This window comes from Eubalaena glacialis, chromosome 4, assembly GCF_028564815.1.
Source record: "Eubalaena glacialis isolate mEubGla1 chromosome 4, mEubGla1.1.hap2.+ XY, whole genome shotgun sequence".
Classification (NCBI taxonomy): Eukaryota; Metazoa; Chordata; class Mammalia; order Artiodactyla; family Balaenidae; genus Eubalaena; species Eubalaena glacialis.
The window spans coordinates 20,377,581-20,390,103 of NC_083719.1; the positions used below are offsets into that span (position 1 = coordinate 20,377,581).

Below are 12,523 nucleotides of genomic sequence, written 5' to 3' on the forward strand. Positions count from 1 at the left end.
GTGTAATAATCATTTTTTTTGGCTAAAATCAAGGGCATCAAAGTTTTCACATAAAAATATGTTTTGATTTGTAAATGGAATTTTAAAATATATCTTAGCCTTGGGTAACAACCACATATTAGTCATAATTGCATTATCTCCACCAAGAATTTTTCTAGGCACTTGCACTGATATCTGAGGTGTTTGGGCATCTTAAATTCCGGTTTATATTCATCAGCCTTTGTGATGTCAAAATCTCAGTCTCTGGATATAGTTCAACTTCTTTGTGAACTTCGGTAAAGTCAAGCTCAAGATCGATATAAAAGGAGAAAGGAGATAATTCGCTAAAAATAAAGCAAAAAAAAAAATAGCAGATAAGCTGTGGGACAGTAGTCATCTTACTAAATGGCCTCTACCAACATGGGTTATGAATAATATGATTTACCCTTGTGAAATTTATCTGATTTTCTAATTTTATCTAAATAATTTTCATATACAAGGGTTAAAAAATATTGTCAGGTACAAACAGGGAGTATATCACTACTCAAAAGAATTTATTTCTCCTCCCTTGTCTCCATGTAATTGTAATGTTACTAAAATAATTAAATCAGCATTTTAAAAAAATAACATGTAAGAACTGATTACTTGGCAGGGGCGTTTACAAGGCTGAGTAGTATGAAGCAAGGCAGACACTTCCATCTGAAGTGTATTTACCTTACTTTACTCTTTTCAAGGGAAACTTTAAAGTGCATCTCCTCTTTAACACTCTTGTTTAGTCTTCCTTCAGTCTTCTTAACCCATATGTATTCAGTTCTCAGGTTCTGATTTCATATTTGCTAATCTATTGCTGCATATTATTCACTTCTTAGTATGTCAGGTGGTTAGAGTTTAGATCCTGGAGTCAGAGTTGACCTGATTCCCAGGTCTACCACTTATTCATTGTGCAACTTTGGCCAGTTTACACTCTGTCTCTAATGCCTCAGTTTACTCAAAATGAATCAAAATAGAACTTCTGATCTTACAGTTATTTGAATAATTAGGTGAGCTAATGCATGAAAACTTCTTATCGAAGTATCAGTTTGTTGGTAAACACACAAAACCAATACATGTTGACTATTGTTATTAAGATCATCTTTATTATCACTGTCATATCTTCCTTTTTTGAAATTTATTTATCTATTATTTATTTTTGTCTGCGTTGGGTCTTCGTTGCTGTGCGCAGGTTTTCTCTAGTTGCAGTGAGCAGGGGCTACTCTTCGTTGTGGTGTGTGGGCTTCTCATTGTGGTGGTTTGTCTTTGTTGCGTAGCATGGGCTCTAGGTGTGCAGGCTTCAGTAGTTGTGGCACGTGGGCTCAGTAGTTGTGGTTCACAGGCTCTAGAGCGCAGGCTCAGTAGTTGTGGCGCATGGGCTTAGTTGCTCCGAGGCATGTGGGATCTTCCTGGACCAGGGCTCAAACCTGTGCCCCCTGCATTGGCAGGGAGATTCTTAACCACTGCGCCAACAGGGAAGTACCACTGTCATATCTTATTTCCTTACATTACTTAAAAGCTTAAGCTATCTTTCTCCATGCAAAGCATATACACAATAAAAATGTGTTAACTAGCTTTCCTGCAATTCATGTGGGTCTCAAGAGGAGTACATTTGGGAAAAAGTGAGGAGAGGAGAAAAAAATGAGAAAAATGTTATTCTGCTATTTTCCTGCCTCCCTCACTCCTAAACAACTTGCTAAAACCCAGAGGCATAGTGTTCACCTCCAAATGAATCCTCAACTACCCCAAGTTACTTGATGCTATGGGGAAGAGTGGGAAGGTATGATTCTTCTGTATTTTCTAGAATGTGCTTTTTAACCTACTTTTATAGTTAGTGGACATAAGCTAAATGTTTTCCTTCAATACAAAGTCTTGACATAAAAATAACTCTTTTGTTGGTAGCAATTCAGTTTCTAACTGTGCCACAGAAGCCAAGAAAGACAGAAAGTTTCACATCTAAAAAACTTCATTGTCAGTCCCTTCCCTAACACAATATGGAGATTCTCCAGCTTCTTTACACATAACTCAAGGCTCTTCAGATCAAAAGCTAAATCCACAGGGATAAACACGCTTTGTAAAGCGTCAGGCCTGGAGTCACCTATTCAAAAAACAGTGCTTACACTAATCTTTTTACTGGCAGATGCGGCTGCTTACGTATAAATAAAAATATAAAGCCTTCCAAGGAAGCATCATACTGAATAGGAGCTGGCATATATTTACCACCTGAGACTCTTGGTCATCCAGCAAACTCTACTGTAGTGAGAATGTGTGAGCAACAAAGGATCTTAAAATGTATGTCCTAAGGTAAAACCATGCCACATATTCACAGGCTTTTCCATACCTCCAGGAAGAAGAAAGTATAAATCGTTATCTAGAAATCCCAGGCTTTAGAAAGAGGTATCTTTTCTACCTACTGAGGGCAAGGATTTCTACTAATGAGGAAGCAGGTATAGAAAATGGAGTCCTTCAGTCATAAACTTTGCTCTACTGTTGTCAGAATATATTGCAATGCTTATAATTTAATTTTCAGATGTGGTTATAGGAACTCATTGGTTTCTACAACAATGTGTTTTACAATCCCTGATTGTGACCTTAATTTTAGATTTTATATTCTCCACATGGGATTTAAAAATACTTTTTAAAGAAGAAAAAGAGAAGTTATTCCATGGTATAGTGCATTAAATGATTACCTGGAATAATACTTGCCATACGATGGGATACACTGATATGAATGTAGAATTAAACTGTTAGAGGCAGAGCCTGGAAACATTGGTAAGAAGTACATTTCTAGGCCATTCTGCACTACTCTGGGCTTGGTGTATGGCACGCTTACCACAAGCCCAGTGTTTAAAAATCTAGCGAAAACAATTCCTTACATGATGTTTCCCTCTCACCCTCATTCCACTTGATAATCGGAACAGCATGATGGGCCCCTGACTGTTTGTGGCTTGACAGGTAGGCATTTCCAGCAGTTACTCCATAGATTGATTTTATTTAAGGGCAGAAAGTAGGTTTAGTTCTTAAAAAGAAGAACATAATTGACTTCTTAGCTTTTTACAGAATTGTCATTACTTCAACTAGCTTTAGAAGTTAAATTTCTCAAAGTATCTGAAATAGAAAATGCAATTCCTAGCTCATTAGGCTTGAATAAGGAGTTTGAATCGAGCAGAGAGCACAAACAATCATGATTCTGGAGTAATCAGACTGGATCCTGTTGGGCCCATCTAAACATTGTGATACGGATACAGATAGAGAAATAAAACTTTCCTTAAGAAAAACTCAAAAATTCTTCAGTTCACCCTGAGAGACACAGCTATTTATATCTCATTATGGAAAAACTGGATTGTTTGGATGGTGCGGTTAATCTATATTTCAGAGGCAGATTTAAGAAAAAGTTAAATCTAGTACTTTCTCTTGAGGCATTAAGTTCATTGCTGATGATCAGTCTAGCCCGGTTCCATCCTTCTGAGACTCTTCGTAATTCAGCCCCAATGCCCTGCTTTCCAAATCATGGAATGATTACTTCGAATAACTTGACGTTGATATATGTTTGTGGATTCAGCTTAGTTTTTCAGATCTGAAATGTATAGGCTTAGTTTTTTTTGTTTTTTTTTTACCATGATTCAGTCCCTAATTTATGCTTCTTTTTAAAACAAACAGTTGCTCTATTCCATGCACATATCATAATACAGGAATCAGAAACCATGAACAGGTTTGTGTGTGTAGACAGGGCTGGCTCATGGGCATGTGTAACTGAGCAGGGCCTCACACTCAGAAGGGCCCCACCCACCCTTATTTAATGCTCTGCTGTTGCCATCTTTTTTTTTTTTTTTAACATCTTTATTGGAGTATAATTGCTTTACAATGGTGTGATAGTTTCTGCTTTATAACAAACTGAATCAGCTATACATATACATATATCCCCATATCTCCTCCCTCTTGCATCTCCCTCCCACCCTCCCTATCCCACCCCTATAGGTGGTCACAAAGCACCAAGCTGATCTCCCTGTGCTATGTGGCTGCTTCCCACTAGCTATCTATTTTACATTTGGTAGTGTATATAAGTCCATGCCACTCTCTCAGGTCGTCCCAGCTTACCTTTCCCCCTACCCATGTCCTCAAGTCCATTCTCTACGTCTGCGTCTTTATTCCTGTCCTGCCGCTAAGTTCTTCAGAACCTTTTTTTTTTTTTAGATTCCATATATACGTGTTAGCATACGGTATTTGTTTTTCTCTTTCTGACTTACTTCTCTCTGTATGACAGACTCTAGGTCCATCCACCTCACTACAAATAGTGCAATTTTGTTTCTTTTTATGGCTGAGCAATATTCCATTGTATATATGTACCACATCTTCTTTATCCATTCATCTGTCGATGGACACTTAGGTTGCTTCCATGTCCTGGCTATTGTAAATAGAGCTGCAGTGAACATTGTGGTACATGACTCTTTGAATTATGGTTTTCTCAGGGTATATGCCCAGTAGTGGGACTGCTGGGTCGTATGGTAGTTCTATTTTTAGTTTTTTAAGGAACCTCCATACTGTTCTCCATAGTGGCTGCATCAATTTACATTCCCACCAACAGTGCAAGAGGGTTCCCTTTTCTCCACACCCTCTACAGCATTTATTGTTTGTAGGTTTTTTGATTATGGCCATTCTGACTGGTGTGAGGTGATACCTCATGGTAGTTTTGATTTGCATTTCTCTAATGATTAGTGATGTTGAGCATCCTTTCATGTGTTTGTTGGCAATCTGTATATCTTCTTTGGAGAAATGTCTATTTAGGTCTTCTGCCCATTTTTGGATTGGGTTGTTTGTTTTTTTGATATTGAGCTGCATGACCTGCTTATAAATTTTGGAGATTAATCCTGTGTCAGTTGCTTCATTTGCAGATAATTTTCTCCCATTCTGAGGGTTGTCTTTTCGTCTTGTTTATGTTCTCCTTTGCTGTGCAAAAGCTTTTAGTTTCATTAGGTCCCATTTGTTTATTTTTGTTTTTATTTCCATTTCTCTAGGAGGTGGGTCAAAATGGATCTTGCTGTGATTTATGTCATAGAGTGTTCTGCCTATGTTTTCCTCTAAGAGTTTTATAGTGTTGCCATCTTAAATTTCTTAATCATGTTTTAACATGAGGCTTGATACTTCCATTTTATAATAGGCTCTCAAAATTATGTAGCCAGTCCTGTGTATGGACAAGAACTTTTGCAATTAGAGACAGATATGATTTTGAATGCTGGCTCTGTCTGTTACTAGTTGGATGAAATTTTGTAAATTTGGTCCAGAATTAAGTCATTCTAGAAACAGAATGACTAGTTTCAAATCCCAGTTTTACTACTTCTGGCATTGTGACTTTGGACAAGTTACTAAAATCCCTGGAGTCTTATTTCCTTCTCTGTTAAATAAGGTCAAGAAAAATATTAGGAGGAAAGAATTAATTTAAAATTCTTAGAATAATACCTTCACCGAGTGTTTAATGTTAGCTCTTATTACTAATACCTTTGTTTCTTCACCTGTAAAAAGGAAGTAATACTATCTATCTCTGTGTTTATTGTTAAATAATGGACTCCCAGCATTTTAGCATAGATTTTAATTCATGGCATCCAAGCAACAATTTTAATACATTTCCCTTTCTCCCAAAGAGAATATCTTTAGTTTCCAATTCTAGACCATTTTTATTAGTTAATATTAAATGTAGATTTGTGGATGCCTACAGCTATTTCTCAGTATATATAGAAACTATTGAAAAAAATTATAGGTGTTGAGAAGCCTTTTAAAACCTTAGATTGAAATTACAACTCATGTGTGCAATGAGAAGAATTTATTCTTAATACAAAATAAAACCTAAAATTATGCTAAATATGATATACATAAAATTCATCTTACTGATTTCAGCAGCGATAACAGTAAGATTGTGCCACTGAGATAGTTCACGGTCAAGTGGCTTTGATGTATAAAGGGATCCATTTCCAGAATGTATGTTAAAGATCCTGTCAAGGTCAGTATGGCGATCCAAGGAAAATCTGAACATAGAGGGCAGAGAAAAATACATGGCAGCATTACTGATGGTTTGCAGAAGAAAATGGTGAAATGCAAAGACACATATATAGTGATATATAATAATTTCAGGAAAGTACATAGTACTGATCCAGGATGCAGTCTGTGTCATGGATTTATCACAAACACACACACACACAAACTGACCCTCTCCCATCCCCCCAAAACCTCTTCCCAAGACCTGAAATGACCTTTGTTCTGCATTCAAATGCTGGTCTTCTGAATGTTTGTTTAATTAAATCATTGTCTATTGCATATTCAACTGACCTTGATGTATTTTTCCATAGAACTTGGAATTACAAGTTTTACATTACCAACTGACATTACCTAGTGATTGAGAATTCTGTTGAAGAATTATTACAAGGATCAAATGCAAAATATCATTCCCACTAGTAAAGTCTTTTAGTAAGAATATTGGAGACAACATTAGTTCCCTCAGAGTAGTAGATCATCAATTTATGATGGTGTTCAGCAGCTTCAAAGTATGATACCCAGGTAGCTTTGGTTTCTTACCCACATGTATCATTATAAAATGTATACATTTTAACTAGAAATGTTTTAAAAACAGAAAAGTTGGGGATAGGAGTTTTTACATGTTTGTATCAAATTAAATCTTAGTATATATATTACAAAACCAACTATTCTGCAAATTGATTAAAGGTATTGTGTCGGGTGTCATTCCAAAGCCCAGCTACAGGTTTATCAATCAGGATGATGTAGTTGGGGTAAGTTCCATTATTTTGGGGGTTGTCAGCCAAGGTTTAAAAGAGCTGTACCCCTCATTGGTGGTTCCTGCCACTTCACAATCCTAGTTGTTTACAAATGTTTCGTAATTCTTGAGTTAGCAAGCATAATCCCCCAAGTTATCTTTAATGTTCCCTATTTAAAAATTTAAAAAACAAAGCAAAATAAACACAACAAAACTAGGAGTAATATCTAGTTATGGCATATATTTTCCTAAGCCACAACTGTCATTTATTTGAAGGAACAAAATATGAAATATTATTTTTAAATAGTATTTTGTAAGTAATAACACAAAATAATTTTGAAAGTGCCATAAAACTTTTTTCTTTTAGTGTTCCAAACTTGTATAATATTTCCAAAGATCAACTGAAATTTATGAACTTTTTGTGGGGTTTTTAATAAATTGCGTTAGAAGAATAACTTAACATTTTGATACAGTTAATATGATTTTATTTTTGAGGATTGCTTATTTTAGATTTTTATTTTAAATCAATTCTAAGTAGAATAGACCAGTAATTTACAAATTTCCTTAATAAACCCCAGCCCTCTCTATTAACACAATATGAATTTAGTTTTGTATTCAAACTACATGCTTTAGCCATTCACAAATAAAGCAAAACATTGTATCTCTATATCTGGAATAATTCACAAATTATATCCCAGGTTGACAAAATTCTTTTACTACTGAAAGATTCAACATATATTTTACCTCCTCCTTGGACTGTTCCATGATTACCTGAAGTAGAAGCTATTTGTCCCCTTCCATCCTAAAGCACCTTGTACCATCATCTCTGTCATTTACCACATTGTATTAGGAATTCATTTCATCTCACATCTCAAACAGGAAATCAAACATGAAATCAGCAAGCGTCATACTTGGAATCTAGTAGATACTCAATGAATCTTATTTCTCATACTGAATCTTCTTTCCTAACAGACTGAGAATTCCCTGAGAAACAAATTAGTAACTGACATGGTGACCCACAAATATTTGTTGAATGACTTCTTTGGCATTTTGGCAAATGATAAGTATCCTTATTTCTATAGAAATATGACAGGAAGTTGCATTATGTAAATCAATATAGAGCATCATTGTCTTTTCCAAATCCATTTTATGTGTGTTTTGTCTTTTTTCTTGTAGTTCAGTTTAAAAGCTAGTGACAAAATTTAAAGGATTATGTGAAATTATCTTGAAGATACAGAGAGATCCTGGTTCTTTTTCAAACCTGATATAATTATAGTTGACACTTGAACAACATGGGTTTGAATTTCCTGGGCCTACTTATATGCAGATATTTTCAGAAAATATAAACTAGAGTCTGTGTTTATTGAATAAATAAATCTGAGGTTGAATCCTTGGACGTGGAACCACGGATGCAGAGGGCCAACTATAAATTTACACTCAGATTTTTGACTGTGGGGAGGGGGCGAGGGGAGATTTGCACCCCTAATCCCTGAGTTGTTCAAGGGGCAACCGTTTATTTTTCAATTCTCTATCGGTAAATTATGTTTATTACCTAACATTTTCATTTTAAAAATCAGTTCCAAAAGACCTATTTTAGGTAAATACCTTTGATTATTGCATTAACATCCACAATACATGACATGGACAGTTTATAACATGACCAGTATTATCCGATTATCCATCCCTAAATACATTGCTTTAGTAAAACTACTTTATCTCTTTGATTATATATATACATCTTTTTAATCTGAATGGTCTATCAAGATTAACATCCAAAAATATTCATTTGCTTTTTCTATATCAAGTTAGTATAAATTCAAATATACAACAACGATCTTAGCTAGACTCTGTCATTAATAAACAATGAAGTCATTAATTCTGTTGCTTAGTACACATAAATGGATTCTTTTCTCCTGGTCCTGAAATTTGCATCCTGATGAAAAATTTAACTTAAGAAAGAATCCACAGACATATTTTAACATGTAATAACCATTAGTCTATAAGAATATTTGGAATCTATTTCACTGTGTGGCAAATATATTGCCTCTTAATAATGCCACGATTTAAACTGAACTTTTAAAAAATATTATATTTTATTTTAAGAAGGCCATTTTAAAACCAGGAACACAGAACACAGGCTATTAAAGTCAGTTAGGAGCTCTGCCAAGGGAATGCTTGGTAGTATTCAATGGGGAAGAATAAGAGTGTATGTTCAATAAATGTCTACCGAATGAATGACAAGAAAAAAAAAAAAGCTTTAAAGGAAAAAATCCAAGGAATGCAGCAATATCCATGAAGATAAATGGATGGGAGAGGCATTTATGGGAAAATCATGCTGACAGATGGGAGCTGTACTTGACTACCATATGCATGTTTTGGCTGCCAATATGTAACCTGTCATGCTGTATGTGACTATAAGAAAATATTTAGGTAAAATTATATAAATCAAATAATAATTTTAATATATATGCATGTAAATATATATATAATATGAAGTCACTTGATATGGCAGAACCTACAGAATTTTAAACTTTGAGCTAGAGTCACATGGTGCATAAAAGTAGAGGTTCTGACATTCCACTGCTGCATAGTTAGGAGTCAGAGAAGTGTGTACTTGGAAATTGTACAACCACTTGAACTCCTACTAGACTGGCGCACATTGTAAAAAGGATAAGCAAAATCAGTCTGCTGAGGATAAGGAAACAAATGAAATCCAAAACAACTGATGGACTAACAGTTTAAAGTGAGCAGTAATTTTGAGCCTGAATATTGTATATAGATATTTGTACTTTTTTAAAATGAGAGAACAAATGTCAGTGAAAACTCTGTCTTTCTCATTTGTATGTTTTTATCACATCTTATATGTTTTTAGGTGCCATAAGGAAACAAAGCAAAACAAAAATTTGAAAGGACTCTGATCTTTCTGGAATGTTCTAAACTTTTTGATATAGCCAAAAGAACACCAAAAAAACTTCCCCCTTTGCTGGTAGGAGTATAGAAGTTTCTAAAATCATAACTACATTGTAACATTGTTATGATTATATAATTTTTAATTATTAAAACTCCTCTCAACCTCACATATTATTTAAGAACCCAAAAGCACAGATAAATTGATTTTGTTACATTGCAAATGCACAGCTGAAATAGTCCCCTTTATCTGTGCCAGGCATCAGAACAACAAATATCTTAAAGAGACAGGCAGATGATACAAACCAAGTGTCAGTAACTGGCATGATTAAAACTGAATCAAACTATGAAATTTGTGCATACCCTGCCCCAGAACACAGACAATTTATTTTAAATACTTGTGCTCACCCAACATAGGCACAGCTCTATCTTTTAATGCATTAAACGCTTATATAGAATTTCATGCTCTCTACATTTACTTCAATTCACTTTCTTTTCATCCTAAGCATAAGCATAATTACCTAATGGGGCTAGAAGCAGAATCTGGGTCCCTTGCCATCACAGTACCAATGATTGTACCCACTTCAATATCTTCATGAACCTCAAACAGATAGGAGGATCTGCTGAAAACAGGTGGTTCGTCCACATCTTCGATAGAGATTTTCACAATTGTCGTATCTTTAAATGGTCCTAGGTAATAAAAACGTGGATCCACATGGGTATTTTCTGCTTCAACCTTCAGAGTGTAAAGCCTTCGGCTCTCATAGTCAAGTGGCTGTATTAAAAATAATTAAGTATATAAATCATCAAATTAGATTGAGGGAAATTGAATTATATGTTCCTTCCAAGTTACAGTATGATTTTTAAAGCCTAGTTGAGTTGTCAAGTTGTTTATAAACTGTAAATAATTAAAATTAATAAAAATATATAATCTTTACACATCAGGTAGAATTCAATTTTTACTTCTTATGTACTTAAAATGTAGTACTTCAGAACATAGGAAAATGAGATTTTAAATCTTAGAAAAATTGAAAAGGATATTAAGACCTGTCTCATATAGTGGTAAATCATTACAAAACATGGGCTGGTGGATTGTGTGTGTGTTTGTGTGTACGTATGTGTGCTGAGGTGTTGGCTACTGCTAAGTTTTTCTAAGTAAAAAATTCAGTAATCTTTTAAAATATATGTTGTGATACTTCCATTCCGTTCAACAGGCTCATGGCACTACATAAATTTGATGAAATTTTGAAGACTAATACAAAACTTTTCAGCAGTTATATGAAATATTGAAAATAAGAAAAACCTTGGGTAAAGAGAAAAATTTTGATAGCTAATTGGTAACTAGGTTACATTATGAAACAAAAAGGAACTTAAATATTCAGTAGGTCACTGCTTTGCTGGTCATTGTTTAAAAGTGGTTGTGTACCTTGAACTTCGCAATAGACTCTGAAGGGAGTTCCGTGATTAAGTGATGGTTACTTTATGCAAATAGAGTGTTCAGGACATTTCATTAGGACCTAAATTTTACTGGGCCTTGTTTTTTCTTATAAGGATGGTACTGAATGTACAATAAAAAACTAGTTACCTTTAAATCGTATCACTGAGCATATGTTAGCAGAAAAGTTTAATTTATGTAGCAGAAGGGAAAATGTGAACAATGAAATTATTTTCCAATCCATGCTGTCTCTTTTTATTAGCAACTCTAATTATTGCTTCATACATCTGGATAGATGGCATGCTACTTTTTATGCCTCCAACTGTGATGATATATTACTATTATTAGTTATTAACTATTTTTTTAAGGAAACGATGTTAATAAGGGGCTTTTATTAACGTGGCTCAGAAATACAATCACATGTATATTAACTTGCCTTTTAAATTTTGTAAAATCTCAGGTTTCATGTTTTAATTAACAAAAACATTTGGTCAAAACATTCAAGGAGATCTTTGGCTTTATGTCTCTCATACTTATGCATTTACATTGGAACATGGTAGGGATATTTCTTAATGGACAGAGCATGAGTGGAGAATACATATCAAAATCCCTACTTCCTAAACAGTCAGATGATTATTTCTATTGATGTTCTGCACCTTTTTCACAGTGATGATGCCTTCCTGTGTGTCCTTCTCAGTTCTGATGTCAAACATATCAGTCCCATCACCATCAATAATTCGGTATTCTACTTCAGCATTTTTCCCAGTATCAGCATCAGTTGCTTTTACACTTCCAATGGATGTGCCAACTGGGGAGGATTCAAGAACTCGAAGATGGATGGTGTCTGTAAAGATTACAGGAAAGAAGAGAGAGAGACAGAGATCTCTCAATAGAGTATTCCAAGGTAAAATGTGTATGAGAGAATATTATAAATCTTAAACTCTACATTAGATGTTGACTAATAAGTTGAATACACACAATATGGATAATATAAAGTCTAGGAACAGAAAAAGTGGAAACCTGGGGGATTTGGTCTGTGCCTATTATAAATAGTGAGACCCAATCTCTAATTGTATCAGGAGTGCTGTTTTTAAAATGAGCATGTTGTCTTTTTTTGCATTTGCACAAGTAACTAGATATCAGCTTTGAGTGCACATATGTACATGTGTGTGTTTATACAATCACAACAAATCACAGAATATACTGTGAATATTTATATATTGCAGTGAACATATTTTTAAATTGTTTTTCTTTTGTTGTTTTTAGTTATTTACTGCTCAGTTTATTTCAGCTGCAGGGCAGAACATTACAAAATTCCATGAAATCAGCCATAGTGGGGAAGAATCCCACTTCTATTTGTGACAGGAGACACAAAGGATACTCTGTGGGAGAAATACAAAGATGCCCTT

General features: G+C 34.6%; 1 protein-coding gene across 2 annotated transcripts in view; it reads right to left on the reverse strand.

Moving 5' to 3' along the window:
* Positions 1-12,523, reverse strand: part of LOC133089603 (cadherin-10) — a 118,446-nt gene that overhangs the window by 12,701 nt on the left and 93,222 nt on the right. For both annotated transcript variants that reach the window (XM_061187676.1, XM_061187675.1), the window contains exons 5-7: positions 11,771-11,958; positions 10,201-10,454; positions 5,893-6,029 (exon numbers count right to left, since the gene is read on the reverse strand). In XM_061187676.1, the coding sequence (XP_061043659.1) occupies positions 5,893-6,029; positions 10,201-10,454; positions 11,771-11,958 (579 nt within the window). The remainder of the gene's footprint in view (positions 1-5,892; positions 6,030-10,200; positions 10,455-11,770; positions 11,959-12,523) is intronic.